The following is a 19,951-nucleotide window of genomic DNA, read 5'->3' as shown; positions in this document are numbered from 1 at the left end:
GGATTTCGTCTTCTCCAGGCGCTGTGTCATGTGACTTGTCCAGCGATTCCCTCAGTTCCTCAAGCGAGAACGGTTTGTTGTAGTCTTCATTGTTCTCTGACCTGAAATCAATGGGGTGTCTTTCCTCCCTGGTTTTGACTTTTTGGAACTCTGGCGTGTAGTGTGCAGTGGATGATTTTTTGAGGATGCAAGGCAGTCAGCTATTTCTCTGGGGGACGTGACAGTTCGTCCTTGGTTTTTCAAATGCCCTATTGCATTTGATTCTTTCCCTTTGATTCGCCTTACTGCCTTCCAAACCGCTCTAGCAGAAGTTTTGGCATCCAGACTGCCGACAAAACTTCTCCAGGAATTCCTTTTGGCTGACCGTATGGTTTGTCTAGCCTTTGCTCTAGCTATCCTGAATAGCTTTAGGTTTTCCTGGGAAGGATTCTTTATAAATGCAGCCAGTCGTTTTTTCCTATCACCAATAGCACTTTTGCAAGCTGTATCAAACCATGGTTTGCTAGGCCGTTTTGGATTTGCAGAGGTTAGGGGTACAACTTTCCTGGCTATACTTAGTAGCTTGCTAGCAAAGGTATCAGCTGGGTTCTGTTCATGGAGGATATTTTCTGTGATATCCTCAGAGCATCTTTTTTGGAATTGTTCCCAATCGGCCTTATTCAGTTTCCACCGCTGAGGTCGTCTCAATGAAGGGAGATTGTTAGTAATGATGATTGGGAAGTGATCACTTCCCCGTAGATCATTGCTAACTGACCATTTAAAATCGTCCAGATGTCCGGGGACGCATACGGTGAGGTCAATGCATGTGAATGATCCAGTTCCTGGGTGCAAGTAGGTCGGTGATGCATCATTAAGTATGCATAAATCATGTTGGAGGAAGATATCCTCCAGCATACGACCTCTTGTGTCGGTATTGTTGGATCCCCACATGGTGTTATGGGCATTGAAATCCCCAAGGATTAAATAAGGCCGGGGGAGTTGTTTCAATAGGTCCTCCATGTCTGTTCGGTTTAATGGAGCGCCTGGTGGTAGATACAGGCTGCAGCAAGTGATAACCTTGTGAAGGGTTATCCTAGCTGCTACGGCCTGTAGTGTGGTCTGTAGTTCTACCCTCTCATGGGGGATGCTATCCTTCACAAGGATACAGACTCCACCTGATGCTCTCTCTGCATCCTCAACATTCTTGGTGTAAGCACGGTAGCTTCGGAAGCTGATGCAATCTTTCAGAAATGTTTCCTGTAAGCAGACAGCTACAGGAGTCTCAGAGTCCATCAGTAGCTGCATTTCCTCGTAATTGGCCTTGAGGCCTCTACAATTCCACTGTACAATTCTGGAATCCATGGCTTATTCTAGATGACCTACTTGGAGCTATTTGGCCTTGGGAGGCCCACGGAGGGGTTTCCCTTTATTCCAGTGACCTTGGTATTTTTATTCTTGGGTTTGGATGGAGAGGAGGACAACCCCCTTTTGGGGGAAGTCTTTCTCTCTGGAGAGGTGAGATCCCTCTGGTTAGAGCGGAAGTTATTTCCTCCTCTCTCACCTCGGGCATCCTCTCCGCTTTGATTTCTCCCCTTAGGGAGTTGGTCAACCTCTAACTCGGTAGAGGTTGGGGTGTCTGGCTGGGTTCTCTGAGGAGAACCTGTGTCAGACATGATGTCTCCGGGTTCTCCCGGAGTATTGGTTTTGACATGCTGCTCAGTCTCCATGCTCTCATCAGCGAGCACAGAGAACCTGTTCTTTAGCATGACAACAGGGCTTTCTTGTTTCTTCAGAGGTGTGTTCTTTGGCGGTGTTTTCTTCTGAGTTGGGGGAGGAGGAGGGGGTGGTGGGGTCAATGTGTCCGTCTGTGTGGCTATGGATCTTCCTTTCTTAGCAACAGCCTGGGCGTAGGTCTTTGTCAAGCCGTAGGGCCAGTACAGCCGATTTCGCCTGGCTAAAGGTACATCCGTTTCTTGCCTTGTACTCCTGCACGGCAACCTCCTGTTTCCACACAGGGCAGTCCTTGGAGTAGGCTGAGTGGCCAGCTTGACAGTTTGGGCATTTGAACTGGGCTGTGCAGCCCTTGTCCTCATGACACTCTCCAGCACATCTGGCACACACAGTGTTCCTCTTGCAGACTGCCGCGCCGTGTCCATAGCCCTGGCACTTGAAGCACCTCATGGGGTTAGGTATGTAGGGCCTCACTGGAACTCGTAGGTATCCTGCCTTCACATACTCTGGCGGTGTCCTAGTTCCGAATGTGAGGATAATAGTGGCGGTTTTGACCTCCTCACCCTCCCTGCGCCTGGTAATGCGCCGGGCATGGGTGACTCCTTCAATGCCCTCCACTATTTCCTTCTCGGAACATTCCAGTAGGTCCCTAGAGCTGATTACACCTCTGCTGGTGTTCAGACTCTTGTGTGGCATGACTTCCACTTGGAGATCACAGAGTCTTCTGCATCTTAAAAGCCCATCAGAGTGTGTCTTGCTGTCTACTTCTACAAGGAGTTCCATTGTTTTGTGTAGCTTAGACACACTCTTGGGCTCTCCCACTACTGACTTGAGTCCCTTATAGATAATAAAAGGGCTCAACTTGGTCAGGCTTTTTCCCTCCTCTGTGCATCTAACCACCTTCGATGAAGTCCAGTAGGGAATCAGCGCCGGAGGCGCCATTATCCCGTTGATGGTTAGAAAGGCTTTTATCCAACCACCAGGCCTGGACATGGGGTTCTTCACCCCTGTCCTGTCTGAGGGCACCCAACGGTAGGCGGCCATATTGGTTGACTGACTGGTAAAACCGGGCCGTGCCGTGTACACAGCGCGCCGTAACCGGTCCTGGCCCACTCGCTATAAGTGGCCGGGAACAGCGCTAACTGCGGGGAGCTTGTCTCATATTCCTATACTGTAACCGCCACTATTCCGTGTAAGGGCCGCCACTCCAGCCACGGGTCTCTGATGACGGCCCCCTTTGTGGAACGGCGTGGCGGACTTTTTGGACTGGGTTGCAGGTTACTTGTTCCATCCCCACCCCGAGTGAGATAAAAAAAACAAAAGCTCACCCAGGGAGACCTGCTAGAAGGCCTGGTTCGCTACTCGTACTTAGCCTGTCCAGATCCACCTCTGGATGTTTCCACCGGAGGGCCACGCTGAGGCGACGGGTAGCTGGAAATCCTCCGGGCTGCTGGCACCAGACTTGCCCTCCAATTGATCCTCGTTAAAGGGTTTAAAGTGTACTCATTCCAATTACGGGGCCTCGAAAGAGTCACGTATTGTTATTTTTCGTCACTACCTCCCCGTGCCGGGAGTGGGTAAGTTGCGCGCCTGCTGCCTTCCTTGGATGTGGTAGCCGTTTCTCATGCTCCCTCTCCGGAATCGAACCCTGATTCCCCGTTACCCGTTACAAACATGGTAGGCATATCACGTACCATCGACATTTGATAGGGCAGACATTTGAAAGATGCGTCGCCAGCACTAGGGCCATGCGATCAGCACAAAGTTATCCAGAGTCACCAATCGGGACGCCGCGCCCCGCGAAGGGCAACGGCGATTGGTTTTAACCACCAGAAATGATGGCCAGGTGGCACAGCTTTTTGGGACCTCCTCTTTTTTATCGTCAATTCGTCGTTTCTTGCCCAGACATAGGTCTGGGGCAAGTAGTTTTGTGTGTGTTTTTTTGTCCATATATATTTTGGTTAATTCGGCACCTGTGCTCCCCACCCGCCATCGAGTCCAACAAGGGGACGGGCCATTCGGATGTCCAGAATGAGCCCGCCAGGGCTACACAGGTGCTATACTCAGTCAGCTGCTACATCGGACATGTGTCCGATACAGCAGCTCCCTGATTGACCCTCCAGCCACCGCCCTCCAGCATAGGTCGACGACCTATGCTGGTAGCTCGGCATGACCAGCCGGTTGACCCAGAGGGTCTCAGGTCTAGGGGAACTTGGAGCCAAAGTATTGTGTTGTTGTGGTTTATCCTCAGATAGCCACCACTCAAACACCAGGATCTCTTTATCCTCCCTTACCCGTCGCAGTCCACGGCAAACGGACTGGTCTAGGACGTAGTGAGAATTTAAAGTTAAGGAGACAGTGTGATGATCAATGAAGGCAGACTTAGGAAGAGAGGAGGCAGACACAATGATAGAAAAGAAGTAGGGCACTTTTGAGCTCCAAAAGTGCTAAGGAAAAAGGAGCGCAGTTTAACGTCATGTCTCGGGACGAATCTTGCTTTGAGTGTCAATCAGTTCCAGTTAAAGATCTGTCGGGGTACTTGACACATCAATCGCAAATGGATTTTCGAAAAAAATAATTTCATTCTTCAAAATGTGAAAATCCGTGAATCTTGATCTGAAAATAGCCTCCAGTAGCCTCAGAGGTTGGATCCTTTTTTTTTTTCTACACTTTATGCCTACGTTTTGGCTGACCGGATGGAATCACGTCTCGGACCGGACATCGCCCGCGGGACATCACTGCCTTAGAACATAGGTTGTAAACATGACTATATTTTATACATTATCCTTCAAATCCCAACCATACTTTAATTAAACAAACTTTTCTATCAGAGTCTATTAGTATTATAGTGCATGATCAATTTGAAGGCAATGTATAAACTATCCCACGCACGACACATTGAAAGCTGAAAGAACTCGAAAACGACCAAGGAACAGACTTGAGGATGACACGATAGATTAAGCCAGATTATACTTTCACGATTTTTTTAGAGCAGCAGCAGACGGCTTAAGACAGATTCAGCGAGAGTTAGCAGCTCCTCACTGCCCACTCCCTCCTGTTTAATCCCCTCACAGGGGTCCAGCATTAGGCATGGATTTGGAAATGTCATTCTTAGAACAAACACAAGTGCGACATAGTCTTGAAGTTGGCATTGTGTCACGTGACAATGTTTTTACGTCATCGTGATCTTTTCTGTAAGATTTGAGTTTTATATCACACGTAACGAAAAACACGCCTTAAAGAATTCTTCTAAATGTTTCATCATGTAAAGACAGACCGACCTATAGAAAATCTCGCAGTCTACACAGTTCCCCATTGAGCAACTGATCGAAATACATCTTCGTTGCCACGTCACAGATCTATAGGATGTGGCAACGAGCTATTGGTCTAAACTGCCCACATATTGTGACGTTGCAGGTCAGTGTTCAGGCCTTTTATAACGAATGGTCTTCCTCTGAGTCAACTCAACCTGACGAGTAATGGGTAAAGGCGGTTTGTCGTTGTGCTGGCCACATGACACGTTAGCTAACCGTAGGCCACATAAACAGAATAACTTTACATCATCTGCCCCATAGGGGAACCTTTACAACATTCACCAAACCATTAAACAAGAGGTCGTGTTCTTATTAGCAGTCCAACATATAAGAAACATACAAGAAACATACAAGAAACATATAAGAAACATACAAGAAACATAACAGAATTATATAAGAAGCTTACAAGAAGCATACAAGAAACATATAAGAAACATATAAGAAACATACAAGAAACATACAAGAAACATAAAAAAACATACAAGAAACATATAAGAAACATACAAGAAACATACAAAAAACATATAAGATACATACGAGAAACATATAAGAAACATATAAGAAACATACCAGAAACATACAAGAAACATATAAGAAACATACAAGAAACATACAAGAAACATATAAAAAAACATATAAGATACATACAAGAAACATATAAGAAACATACCAGAAACATATAAGAAACATACCAGAAACATATAAGAAACATAGAAGAAACATACCAGAAACATATAAGAAACATATAATAAACATATAAGAAACATACCAGAAACATACAAGAAACATATAAGAAACATATAAGAAACATATAAGAAACAAACCAGAAACATACCAGAAACATACAAGAAACATACCAGAAACATATAAGAAACATACTAGAAACATACCAGAAACCTACCAGAAACATATAAGAAATATACCAGAAACATACCAGAAACATACAAGAAACATACAAGAAACATACAAGAAACATACCAGAAACACATAAGAAACATACAAGAAACACGATGCTGTTGTCGCCAAAGAGTTTGCTTTCAGCCTAGCTCGGGAAATTTAAGATTTCTATACTGACATCCCCTGTGCAAATAGGACATCCTTGCATTTAACTTGCTTAAGGAAACTGCCAAACTCTGAGAGTAAATCGTAATTGGCATGGTCATTACTAATTCCATACTAGTTAGAGAAATCCTCCCTATTGGTCAAAGGTCTAAAAAAAAAAAAACTCCTCCTGGATCCTTTAAGGACATTAACAGTGATTAGCTTCTTATGACATAACTGTTTAAAAAAAAACTGACATGCTAGAAATATTTCGAAGAGCAGTCCAGGAGACACTCCAGCAGTGATTGATCATGTTCACTGCGCTAAACAATGAGTTGGAAAAACAAGACAAAAAAAAAAGAGACGCTAAAGCCTTAGTTCAGCAGGTGTATAAATGTGTGGCAGTGTTTGTATGTGTCTATAGACATGTTCAGCAAGTGTGTAGATGTGTGCCAGAGTTTGTATGTGTGTGTAAATATTTGTTTTGTGCGTAGTTTAATAGAGTTTACACCATAACAAATTTTTTTTTAAAGCGAGATATGAAAACGATCTGAAAGTGAATAATAAAGAAATCGAACAGTTTAATCTTTCTTCTAAGGAGACCAAGATTGAACAGTTTAATCTTTCTTCTAAGGAGACCAAGATTGAACAGTTTAATCTTTCTTCTAAGGAGACCAAGATTGAACAGTTTAATCTTTCTTCTAAGGAGACCAAGATTGAACAGTTTAATCTTTCTTCTAAGGAGACCAAGATTGAACAGTTTAATCTTTCTTCTAAGGAGACCAAGATTGAACAGTTTAATCTTTCTTCTAAGGAGACCAAGATTGAACAGTTTAATCTTTCTTCTAAGGAGGTCAAGATTGAATGCATCGAACAAGCCATTACAAATAAACTATTTTAAAAAAAACATCTATTTTCACAGAAAGCTAACAAAACACTTTTGGTTTGACACACGATAGATTTAATCCTATTTACCCGTTACGCTAAAATGCATTTTTTTTTTACTCCGTTGGTCAAAACAATTCGAAATACAAAAAAGCCCAAATATAAAACATAAAAGTGAACTTGATACTGACACACAGCAGACGTGAACCAGTATACACCAAACAAAGAAGAATCTTTTTCAAATGAATACTTTTGAGACCTATGGAATCGTTTCAAGAGTCGAATCTGGGATCGGTAGAGAGTTCTCAATAACTGAAGCGTGAAAATAGACAGTAAGTGGTGACAATACTCTGGATGTAGATGGAGATTTGGGTTTAAAGTGTTTGTTGTTCGGATTTCTAGACAGACTGCTAGAAACAAAGATGTCATAGCTGGATCAACACTTCATCATTGTGCACGAAGCAGGCCATAGCAACGAAGATTGGACCATAGTGCACTAAGCAGGCCATAGCAGAGAAAGATTGGACCATAGTGCACTAAGTAGGCCATAGCAAAGAAAGATTGGACCATAGTGCACTAAGCAGCCAATATCAAGGGAGATTGGACCATAGCGCACTAAGCAGGCCATAGCAAGAAAGATTGGACCATAGCGCACTAAGAAGGCCATAGCAAGAAAGATTGGACCATAGTGCATTAAGTAGGCCATAGCAAAGAAAGATTGGACCATAGTGCATTAAGTAGGCCATAGCTAAACAAGATTGGACCATAGCGCACTCAGCAGGCCATAGCAAGAAAGATTGCACCATAGCGCACTAAGCAGGCCATAGCAAGAAAGATTGGACCATAGTGCACTAAACAGGCCATAGCAAGAAAGATTGGACAATAGCGCATTAAGCAGACCATAGCAAGAAAGATTGGACCATAGCGCATTAAGCAGACCATAGCAAGAAAGATTGGACCATAGCGCACTAAGCAGGCCATAGCAAGAAAGATTGGACCATAGCGCACTAAGCAGGCCATAGAAAGAAAGATTGGACCATAGTGCACTAAGCAGGCCATAGCAAGAAAGATTGGACCATAGCACATTAAGCAGACCATAGCAAGAAAAATGAGCTATACTAAAGCTATTTTTAAAAAAAGATCCTAGCTCCAAATAAGGGGAGACAACACAGAATAACATTCTGATCTGTTCTAATCCAACACAAAGCGGACAGAAATAACAGTGAAAAGACATGTCTGTGTAGTGATAGAACAACACAAACCAAGGAGTTAAAGAAGGCATTCAGTTGAAAGTCTTAAACAGTTCAAAGTCAATGATGTGAATGTCCCTGAATCAGTGGCGTAGTTAGGGTCTGCACAACTCTTGATCACACTATTAGTGTAACTTAGACGCGAATTTTCTTCGTGTTAAGAAAAACAAACGTATCAGGCAAGCTTACTTTATTCAAGTCCATGTTTGTCTTATTCACGAATATATCTGCAATCACAAGCATTACTTCATTGATAAATCTGTCAAATATGAGAGATACTATATTGATTGTTGTGTTTCCATATCTAGCTGTATTTTCACATGTTTCATTAGCTGATTGATGTTTTTTGTTCTTGTTTCAGATATTGGAAAATAAAATGTTCTTTTCCTTATCGTTTTTGTTTTGTAGTGTGTGTCGTTCCTACATTATGTAATAGATTTGATTAAGTGAAGTCATTTTGAGTTACTCAAATGTGGTGTATTCATGTATCTGCATTGGATTGTCTGGAGGGTTATAACGAATGATTCTTGAAACATTTAGAAACAGTTTTTATTTTGCATTTGGTGTCTAGTTGGGTGTGTCAAGAAACAATTCCAATACATTTATAGAAGAAGAAAAGCTAATGACAAACGATCACTCGTCTTGGCCCAGTTTGAAAGGTGTGAGAGCCATGAAAACGTCCAACGTGTTAATTGTTCCTATTTCCAGGCCATGATACTGACACCAAACATACACATAGGAATTATGGGAGACACGAGTCTAGCAGTTTAAAAACTTTACCAAATGAACTATGGGAATGGAGAAAGGGGGAGGGGCGATACTTTCTGTTTTCCCGGATTGTCCGCCTTTAAAGAGTTGGTCTCTATTGCTTTAAATCCCTCCGATTCTCTCTAGCAGAGTCTAGCCTCTACAAATACAACATATTCTAATTCACGCAATCCGTAAAGCCACCTCACCCCCACCCCCTTTTCATTTCCGCTATCCCCTAGTTTGTATGTTTTTTTTAGGAGGGAGGGGTATTTTTGGAGAAAAGTCCCATGAGAGATCAGTCTCATTACCGTCAGGCTTAAGGGCGGGGAAAACACACACACACACACACAATTTGTAAAATTAACTGGATGGTAGTCTGATACAGGAATAGGCCAGGTCAAGGCTAATATGACAACCGAAGACTACCGAAAACTTCCGAAGACTACCAAAATGACCCGAGACAAGGCAACTAAATCACGAACATATTGTAGTAGATCTAATGCACTAACTCAATGAAGGAAAGGAGGTACTAATAGACGATGTATTTATTTGCAACTAGAAATAAACAGACGTGGACTTCAGCTATCAAGTTCCGGGGAGTAGGTAATGTTTTAAGTTCTACAAGCCCTACTTAACACTAGAACAGACTACCGACACACTTCCCAGTGTCGCTCCAGGTCTTCCAAACAGTTCCCTGGTATCAAGCAGAACGGCACTTAGCCCCAGACAGTTCAGACTCCCATAACCTGAGGACCCCTTCAGTCAGAGCTACAACAGTCCTTCCTGTAGAATCAGCATGTCTTCTTCTCGTGTTGAACGGTGCTCTGATGCTTTCCTTCTACATTGTAGGATGACTTCAGAGACCTATTGAATCGCCTTGTACTACTGCATTTAGAACTAACAGAACACAAAAGCAACTCTTCAGATTGATAGTCTTTACCCAATCGTTCATTTTCATAATTACTAAATATTCCCAAAATGACTTCAGGTATACATCCTTCTTCTTATTTATTATATAACTGAGCGAGGATCGCTCACTTGTTACTAATTTGCTAATCAATTCTTACCACCTAAACAAACGTAATAAACAAGGTTATACATACCACCAACACTCGTGTTAATAACTGGTTTAAATTGTGTGCATAAAATGGGTAATAATAGTTGTTACAAATTAAAGATAAACGTTTTCTTATACGATACATTTTAGCACCAGAAGACGCAGAAAGTAGGTAAATAATATTTGCTTTGTCATTATTTCGACAATTAACAACTCTGTATGCAGAGCCGGTCCTACAGGATAAGGGGCCCTAAGCGAAACGGATTGCGCGGGGCCCAATTTGGGTTGTGATAAGGATAATAAGTGAAAATTAAGATTTTGTATTAGAAAATAAATTTGTTTTTACATTTTATTCATACTTTACTAAGTACAAAATTACTGTCAAATTAACTTTACGAGCCATCTACAGTAGATAGTAGTTTTCCAACAAAAAGCCGATAAACATTCAGATCTGCCATTTAGATTTACTATCGACTAGCAAAATATCGCTTTTGTTTTTTTTTTATATAAGCGGTCGAGATAGATTTAGATCTATATTTGTATGATATTAACTAGTAAAGTAAATTAAGTATTTGAAGTTCTTGTTTCGGTTAAAATTCGTCTTATTATCACATTTTTATTAAATGAAAGCTGACAATGCCTTTTTTTTTTAATCGCGTGTAGGATAGGCGTTTTCCATATTGAATGACACATCAAAATGACTATTTTGTCTGTTTTAAGATTTGCATCAGTTTTCAGAAGATTTTAATAATCTCAGGACATTTTCATGACTTTTTCTTATATTTTATAATTTCAGGAGAATTAAATAAGAGAATTTAATAAGTTAAAATGGTTTAATTTAATAATTTAAACCCGTTTTAGAAGAGAGGAAAACAAAACCGTCTCGCACATTTAGGTTTAAGATTTAAACTTTTCCACATAGAAGGAAAAAAACAACTTTTCAAGGCACAAATATAATGAAATCAGATTTCAATAGCTTTCATAAATCTAAACGTGACAGACCGAAAGACAGACTAAACAAAACTAAGAGCGGCTTTTCTTCTAACGGGGGCTGCTAAAACAAAATCATACACTGTGCTTTGTAATCTAAGATAAGTTTGTGAACTAGTGTCGCAACAAGACGCTAATTAGAACAAGATCTAGAAGTAGTAGGTTGTCTCCATTGGAATTGGAATCAAACTCGTGACAAGCGTCTTGCTCGCTAGCCTCGTGACCACCCGCCTTCACCAAGTAAATTTCCTCAAGAAAACTTTTATTAGCACTGAAAGACGTAGATTTTGTACGGTAATGAGCAATCAATCCAAGATTCTGCGCAAGCAAGTCTTTATAAAATTTTCTGATAGGTGAATAATTTTTTAACGGCTGAGTGGTAAAGCGCTTTGCTTACGAAACAAGAGGTATCGGGTTCGAATCTCGGTGAAGACTGAAATTCTGACTTCGAGAATTTTAGACGCCCATGAGTCCACCAAACTTTAATAGGTAACTGACATTAGTTAAGGAAAGTCGGTTGGTCGTTGTGCTGGCCATAGGACACCCTTGTTAGCTCTAAATCATCTGACCTATTTATTGCAAAGTCTGATAGGGCAACTTTATTCTTTTTTTTTAATATTTTTTTTTCATGAAAGCAATAAAAAGTTTGTAATGTCTCGGTATTGTTTTTGAAATATTTATTTGAATTGTACAAAAAGATTCAGTTACATTGGACTCAACAATTTTGATGTGATGTCGTCCGCGTTCATTGGTGTTGGAAATTTATTTGGCACAAAGACTGAAAATATCTGGTCACGACTGATGTCAAATACTTCACTTGGATTTCTTTAAATATGTCATCATCAACTCGTGTAGTTCAACAGAATCACTGGCCTCACACATTTGAGAACCACCAACGTCTGAGTCTTGGTTACAGAATGGGAGACAGGCAAACCCTATTTCCTTCCTGCGTCCACTAACGACAACCCAGTGCTATTTAGGTTGTTCCAAATAATTTGGTCAACTGATACTATTGTAATTTCAGAAAGTAGGTCAACTGTTGACTAGAGTGTGATGGTATTAACAAACCTTGGCTCTAACAACTGAGACAGGTAAGAATATACAGTCGAATTTTACGGCCCAAGAAAGTGGCGAGAGAGAGGTGGGAGAGGGGGAGAGAGAGAAAAAAAGAGAGAGAGAGACTCTTATTGGTTCGGAAGAAATCTTTCAACTGTGATGTTAGGTCTTTTGTTGTTTCGTATGACTTCGACACAGTTATGTCAACAGCACACCTATCTCGTCATGCTTCCCAGATGTGTATGTCTGCTAGCCATTTAAAGAACTTCCGGTATTGAATTGTTATTAATTAAGCCTCCAAAAAGGGGGTTCACTATAGTAGTATATAATAATAATAAGGCTTGTCTTCGAGTCTGGAGATTAATGAGGAATAGAGATACCCTATTCCGAATAGGGTATTTACCGTGGCTACCAGCTTTGACCTTCATATAGTGTGTGTGATAACATAAACTATCTTTGTATTCTTGTTTAAATGACATGTTAAAAATTCAGTATTCTTATTGGTATTTGCCAGTTTATAAACATCTTATATAGTAACGCCGTTCTTGTGAACTAGCAACTTGTATGTGATATATCAGTAAGAATATGCAATAAAATGCCTGTCCCTAAATGAGCCCCCCGGGCCGCCGTCGAGTTTCGTATAAAGATTTGATATAAAAATCAAACCCTTAAATCTGACGGAAACACACGAAAACAAAAGTCTCAATTTGCTGCGTGTATTCTAATCCTATAGTAAATTCGTCCTCTTGCGTCTTCGGAAAACTACAGAAAAAAAAAGCCGGCGGAGTATTTACCTTGTCAACAGGGAAGGACAAATCTCGTTGCTACATGCAAATAAAAGGGGCCGTGTTAAAAGCATAATCGTGCATAGACCGAGTTAACTCCCCTGTTTGTTTTTCCGCTCAAACAGGGTGTTAGCAGTTGACTGCTTTAGTATTGTTATCTTTCCGTATAGATATTCTATTCATAACATCCGATTGATTAGAAAAGAAGGGGGGGGGGAATTGGAAGTGGTTGCTTTGAAGAGGACGCTAGACAAAGAAGATGCCAATATTTGAGTTTGTGTATATCATAAATGGATGTTTTCATGATGTTTCAAGCTATGACTCATGAGACCTGGGAGCTCTATAGGACATAAATGGCTCCTAGTACGCTTAAAGCCATTTTTATAGGGAGCTTAAAACGGAATTGCGTAACAGTTGTGCCCCTCTCCCCCCCCCCTCCAGAAGAACTATAAAGATCAACTCAATTGTCATTCATTGGAACAGAGGAAAGCAGCTTGCAGCATTATCCCTGGGAAAGCAGCTGGAGGCCATATCACTGGCAAAGTGGAAAGCAGCTGGCGGCTATATCAATGGCAAAGAGGAAAACAGCTGGCAGCCACATCACTGGCAAAGAGGAAAGCAGCTGGCGGCCATATCAATGACAAAGAGGAAAACAGCTGGCAGCCACATCACTGGCAAAGAGGAAAGCAGCTGGCGGCCATATCAATGACAAAGAGGAAAACAGCTGGCGGCCATATCAATGGCAAAGAGGAAAACAGCTGGCGGCTATATCAATGGCAAAGAGGAAAACAGCTGGCGGCCATATCAATGGCAAAGAGGAAAACAGCTGGCGGCTATATCAATGGCAAAAAGGAAAGCAGCTGGCGCCCATAACAATGGCAAAGTGGAAAGCAGCTGGCGGCTATATCAATGGCAAAGAGGAAAACAGCTGGCAGCCACATCACTGGCTAAGAGAAAGGCAGCTGGCAGCCACATCACTGGCACAGACAAAGCAGCTGACAGACAAATCACTGGCAAAAAGAAAAGCAGCTGGCAGCCACATCACTGGCAAAAAGGAAAGCAGCTGGCAGCCACATCACTGGCAAAAAGAAAAGCAGCTGGCAGCCACATCACTGGCAAAAAGGAAAGCAGCTGGCAGCCACATCACTGGCAAAAAGAAAAGCAGCTGGCAGCCACATCACTGGCAAAAAGGAAAGCAGCTGGCAGCCTGTGACAAGTCAAAAACTCGCTGTCAGAGTCACTCAAATTTATCACAGCATTAATTATTATTTTTCCTTATTTATCTATTTTATTTTAATTATTTCCCCATCCTACCCCTGAATTCTCCACCCGCACCACCTTTTCTCCTCCAGGCTAGACTTAGTTGACCACATTGGAGATAGCGAAGGCGCGTCCTTTCATTTATCTGCCCTTGATCGGGGAAAGGTAAACACCCTATCTCTTTTGTCTTGCCCGCCGGATGTCTGAAGGACGGTCGCGGTTGACACCACCTTGGTTTGAATGCAAGCTAATCCTTCTCCCCCCCCCCTTTCTCTCACGTCTCTCTTTGATCTAAGGGATTACCCTGGTCAACACACCGCGTGATATTCCAAGGTGCGGCTCCCACCTCGAGTCAAATCCACCCACGTGTGAGATAAAACTTAGCCTAGGACATTTCCTGTGTCCGCTCACATTTTCCAGGCCTTTGTATATAAGGTAAATTAAATAAAGTCAGACCCTCTCTTTCTCATTCGAGCTGAGCTATCGAGTCTGGACTATATCATTTATTCTCCCTCCTAGAGGAATACCTGGTGGTAAGCCGAACTTAATCACAAGTTCCATCTCAATTACTCTGTGTATATTTCCATTGGATTTTATCATGTGTATTTTGCTTAGTTCATTTATATTTAATTAGTGCATTGTGTATTTCTCACTGGCGTAAGTAGAAAACATAAACATGTGCTATGTATATATTTTAGTATTGCATTAATCTATTAATTGATCATTGATGCAACCATGTATATATTTGTACACCTTATTTTATTTCCTTTATCTCGGTTGATCGCCTTGATGATTTTACTATCGCACTAATACTGCGCTTAGACGGAGATATGAGTTATCTCCCCTGTATTGAATTATCTCCCCTTTACTCATTTTACCCTAATGAGAGTTGCGCCGCTTGAACGGACACACCATTCAAGCGCGCTCCATTGTTCTCGACCCACGGTCATATGTAAACAATCATCTGGGTCGCTGACCACCGCCCAACTCAAACCCCCCCCCCCTTCTTTCTCTATCCACCTGTGTTGTTTATTTGAGATTATTATTTCCCCTTTTATGTACATTTTATATTATTACTTTCCCTTTTAAGTACATTTCTATATTGCTACTATCTGCCATCTATTTTCCCAAATCCCATTTGTCATCATCTCCTCATTGTGCTCTAAAGCAATTTCACCAATCTGACGAATGCACCTCAGTCGAGGGCATCGATAAGATGCATGAGAGACATGTCCTAACTTGTCTTTATTTATCCGCAGCCTCCCTCAGGTGTCTGCCTATTGCCTAGTTATTGGATCAACGATCTATTTACCTGCAGTTGTGCTTAGTGCTATTCAGCGCTGCACTTGCCTATTTCTTTATTGGATCAACGATCTATTTACCTGCATTTGTGTAGTGCTATTCAGCACTACACTGAGATCTGCCTATTTGCCTACTGGCCTATCTATGTGCTTAGTGCTAATCAGCGCTGCACTTGCCTAGTTGCTATCAAGAATCACCTATTGCCTAGTTACTGGATCAACGATCCATTTACCTGCAGTTGTGCTTAGTGCTATTCAGCGCTGCATTTGCCTACTGAGATCTACCCAACTCTACTACTTGGCGCTATCGGCATTGCCCGCCTATTCGACAGCCCACCTGTCAAGCTATTAGGCGCGACGTCCCTATAGAGTCAGATCTGTGCGAGACGTCATAGCTACGCCAACCCTCTGCAACTCACTGGACATATCCTGTTACTCACACTGCCCACGGCAGATCAGCTCTGCCCGCAGTAACCTTGTGCCCACGGTATCCGGCCACCCGCCATACTGTGCCCACTACAGATACTAGAACTTGGGACTGAGACTCCACAAGAGCTATATCGCCGGCGTCCCTCTATCCGCTAGAGCGCCACCTCCAGCTGCAGAACCTCAAGCCAGGACCCAGCCAGCTGCGACATCAACAGGACAACCAGCTAAGTCAGAGGACAAAGTGACATACTCTCTTATTATGTGCAAGAGTGATGATTAAACATAGAATATACTAGAGATAGATGCAAACCCTCCCCCTTTTTATTATTATATGTATATTTATGTAAATAAATATTCTTTATTTTAACTTTTGTATCTATCTTTCATTGCTTTGTCTCGTTGCGTGTCTGCTCCCGATTCATATGCTGATAAGTGGGGGTGTGATAGCTTTAAAAATAATCATCCCCTAGACATAAAACGTGCCAAACACACGTCACATTTCCCCACCTGTCACACAGCCACATCACTGGCAAAGAGGGAAGCAGCTGGCAGCCACACCACGAGCACAGAGAAAGGCAGCTGGCAGCCACAGCAAGACTCACTTTTGAGACCCTAGGACTTACACACTTTTATTCTTTGAAACATCTCTTTCTCGGTTTGAATGCCATACAAAAACAAATAATAATAATAAAACTCGAGTGAGTCTACAAATATAAAGAGCTTTTTAAAATGTACCTCAAGCCATTGACCTGGTTACAATGTGTCTATCTACAACTGTGTGGTGACTAATTGAGACAAGACATTGTTCACATTCCCGCCTCTAAGATAACAAAGAGATCGATCAAATCAACAAGTCATTTTTTTGATACATCGATTACTCTAGTACGTTTTTTGTTTGCCTATCCCATGACCAACATTTTGTTAGGTGGTCTATATTTAGTTTTATCTTCACGTGGAATGCGGCACGTGCATTGCACCAGCCAGACGGCTAGTTTAGACATTTGGAGCAAGGCCATGTGACCACGTGACGAAATTAGTGTCACACGTCATGATGTAGTAGATTTGTAGTTTTGTCAATATCTATTGAATCTCCTAACTACTGCATTGAGCGAACGTTGTACTCGAGATGAACTCGTTTCAGAATAATAACAAAAGCAATAGAAAAAAAGATAACGGTTTAAAAAGGGAAGAACCGCTAATTACTGCAATTTATATGAAAATCGGAGGGTTTAGCTCCCTTTCTACTATTATAGACAAAATGAATTAATTAGTACTAATTGATTAACTCTGTTTAATTTTTGGATTGATATCAACTATGAATGCTTATATAAAATTTCAACTTGATCCGAGAATGCGAAATGAGAGAAAAAAAAACGTGTCTAAACGTAAGAAGGGGATAGAATCCATAAATACATCCACACTTCTCATTAAGTAGTATTTATTCCCCTTATTTCGATATGAAACAAAAAAAAATACCAATAATTAATTAACTAACTTGTTAATATTTCTTGATCGATTCATGTCTTGTCAGGTACAATAAAAAATTGTGCAAATTTTCAACTTAATCCAAGAATGGGAAATAGAAGAAAAAAAAAAACATGTTCAAAATTTTTACTAGACAGACAGACAAACAGACAGACAGAGTTGATATAAGCTTAAGCTTTGTAAAAATATCATCATAAATAACTTGTTTTGGTGGAGGGGGGGGGCAAGGAGGGGGTCGGCATCAAGATGTATCAACAATTTCACACAATTAGATATCACTATGAAAAAGTTTATAAGTTGTAGGCCAATTGTGGGCTATAAGCTATTCAATGAAATGGTTCCCAAATTATAACAAGAGTAAATTTTCTGAATTTTATCATGCTATAGACAATGTACCTGACATTAGTTGGGGAAAAGTAAAGGCCACATGACACCCTCGTAAACCGTGGTCCACAGAGACATAAGCTTTACATCCTCTGCTCTATGAAATGGCAAAGTCTGAAAAGGGAACCTAACTTTTACTTAAAGGGTTTCGATATGGCATTGATGTTACTGGTAGAATTGTTATGTCAAATATCAATATTTTTTATTTTAAATCAATTTTCTTATAAACTATTTTTTTAAAGAAATAAATATTATAAATATCATTTCTAAAAAAGCAAATATTTTAATGATAATTTTACGCACGCTTACAATGGCGTTTCATAGTAGTCTATCATGTCACCCTTTGCTAGTCAGACATTCTCATTAAGGCTAGATCTCAAATATAAACATAACATCCATCAATTGATTGATTCAAAGAATCGAAGCCAATATAGAGGACATGCTAACCACAGCCCCTTGTGTATTTATTCGGCAGAGCCTGTGATGTAATGAGAGGATTCGACTCCTCTCGAAGCAGACGGCTCCAACTTAACCGATTGCTTTACCCAACAGATCTACGGATGTCATCAAGGGTCACTGTGACGTCAATGTGACGTGCCGTCTCCACGTAGAGTAGCCGCTCTTTCATTTCCGGAAACATTAAAGGATTGAATGAAGAATCACTCAGTTATTTTGGTTCATATATTTTTTTTTACAAAGCTTATATTAACTTACTACGTCTGTCCGTCTGTCTGGGTGGTATCCTTAACACGTTATTTCTCCCACTTCTCATTCTCGGATCAAGTTGAAACTTTGCACAATTATTCATTGTCCATGACAACACACGAATCACTAAAATAATTAGCCCATTAATTAATCAATTAGTCGTAATTAATTAGTTTTGTTTTGTATAGTAAATGTACTAAGCTTAGAGGAGTTAACCCTCTTATCTGATCTCTATGAGGAAAATGACATTGAATATGACAAACGAATAAAATGATAATTTCCGTTAAAAAAAAAGACATTTGCGCACGCTTGAGGACACAATTTCATTATACTTTCTACATCGCCAGAACTCCTTTCAAAACGTTGAAGATGTTCCGGAGACATCACAGAAAAGGTTTATCGAACTCATTCATAGCGTTGCATTGATAAATGATAATTTTCAATATCAGTTACACAAATCTGCAGTCATATCCCGATTTGTCTGTGTTGCGCCTTCTTCTACTATTACCAAAGCTATATTTTTGCGAGCTATAGATTTCCAACTTGTTAGTTATCAAGTCTAAACATAGAAGTAATTAACCCTTTCTAAGACAGTCAAGAGAATTCCTCTTAATCAAGTGAAACAGAAACAAACTCATGTTCACATTTACGAAATATATATTACAAAAATATTATTACATATTGTTTCGTGTTTAAACATAAAGTTTTTGCTATACGTTCCAAATTAGCATTACGATTTTATCACATTTGCAAAAGTACAGTTATTTATGCTCATGAACGAAATTAATTATACTGTTGGGAGTCGCCGCATTGTGGAGAATGGTAAAAAGAGGTCGCCGAGCTAAAAAGGTTGAGAACTGCTGGTTCATGTATCGACTGGATGGGAAAGTCCGTGTAGGAGAAATAGAGGTAACAATTATTTACGGGGACTAAACCCTACTAATTTAGCCATATCTATAAATACTGAAGGATTAATCTAGTAGCGTCTGACAACCAATCCAACTCCTGACCTTCACGTGTGGCTCAGATATTAAATCCGGCGGAACTTTTCTCACTAACAGGAGAAGGGGCAAAGGCGAGTAACTGGCGCCTTAACCAGTAAGCTTCTGGCTGGAGGGGCTCGTTAGCCATGGCTGGCTACCCACTTAGGAGAAGGAAAACTCTGAATTCAAACCTCTGTTGCCTTGCAGCTATACCCAATCATGGGAAAGGCTTTGGGAGTCAACCCTGAGGAAAAATCAGGAGCTGGCGACCCTAAGGCAGTTTTCAGCACCCTGTGCTAAACTCTGGCAGAAACTGCGACGCCGCTGACCCCAAACTGTATTGGCCTTGCCGTTCCTTTGGATACATCAGCTGCGTGGAGAGAGGGGAACTAATGTGTGGGCGACATTGTTCAGACCACAGCTAATGCCCAGGCATTCATCTCATTTCGCGACTGAAGAATAGAATAGAATCTACTAATTAATTGACTAATTGGTTAATGTTTTGTACTGATTCATGTCTTGTCTACGCCAATGATTAATTGTGCAAAGTTTCAATTTGATCTGAG

General features: G+C 41.0%; 2 protein-coding genes across 3 annotated transcripts in view; both read right to left on the bottom strand.

Moving 5' to 3' along the window:
* Positions 1 to 19,951, bottom strand: part of LOC106051164 (uncharacterized) — a 109,753-nt gene that overhangs the window by 69,042 nt on the left and 20,760 nt on the right. The gene's annotated exons all lie outside the window — the stretch shown is intronic.
* Positions 1,359 to 3,884, bottom strand: LOC129923776 (uncharacterized). Its single transcript, XM_056016433.1, has 2 exons — positions 3,541 to 3,884; positions 1,359 to 2,610 (listed from the first exon to the last, which is right to left on the bottom strand). Exon 2 carries the CDS (start codon positions 2,133 to 2,135, stop codon positions 1,359 to 1,361), a length of 777 nt encoding a protein of 258 aa, XP_055872408.1. The 5' UTR covers positions 2,136 to 2,610; positions 3,541 to 3,884.

The sequence above is a fragment of the Biomphalaria glabrata genome, chromosome 17 (genome assembly GCF_947242115.1).
Source record: "Biomphalaria glabrata chromosome 17, xgBioGlab47.1, whole genome shotgun sequence".
NCBI classification, from domain to species: domain Eukaryota; kingdom Metazoa; phylum Mollusca; class Gastropoda; family Planorbidae; genus Biomphalaria; species Biomphalaria glabrata.
The sequence above is the reverse complement of the archived record's forward strand: the minus strand, read 5'-3'. Positions and strand labels throughout refer to the sequence as shown.

Coding starts and splice junctions, on each gene's coding strand:
- LOC129923776 (XM_056016433.1), bottom strand. CDS start 2,135: ATGGACACGGCGCGGCAGTCTGCAAGAGGAACACTGTGTGTGCCAGAT.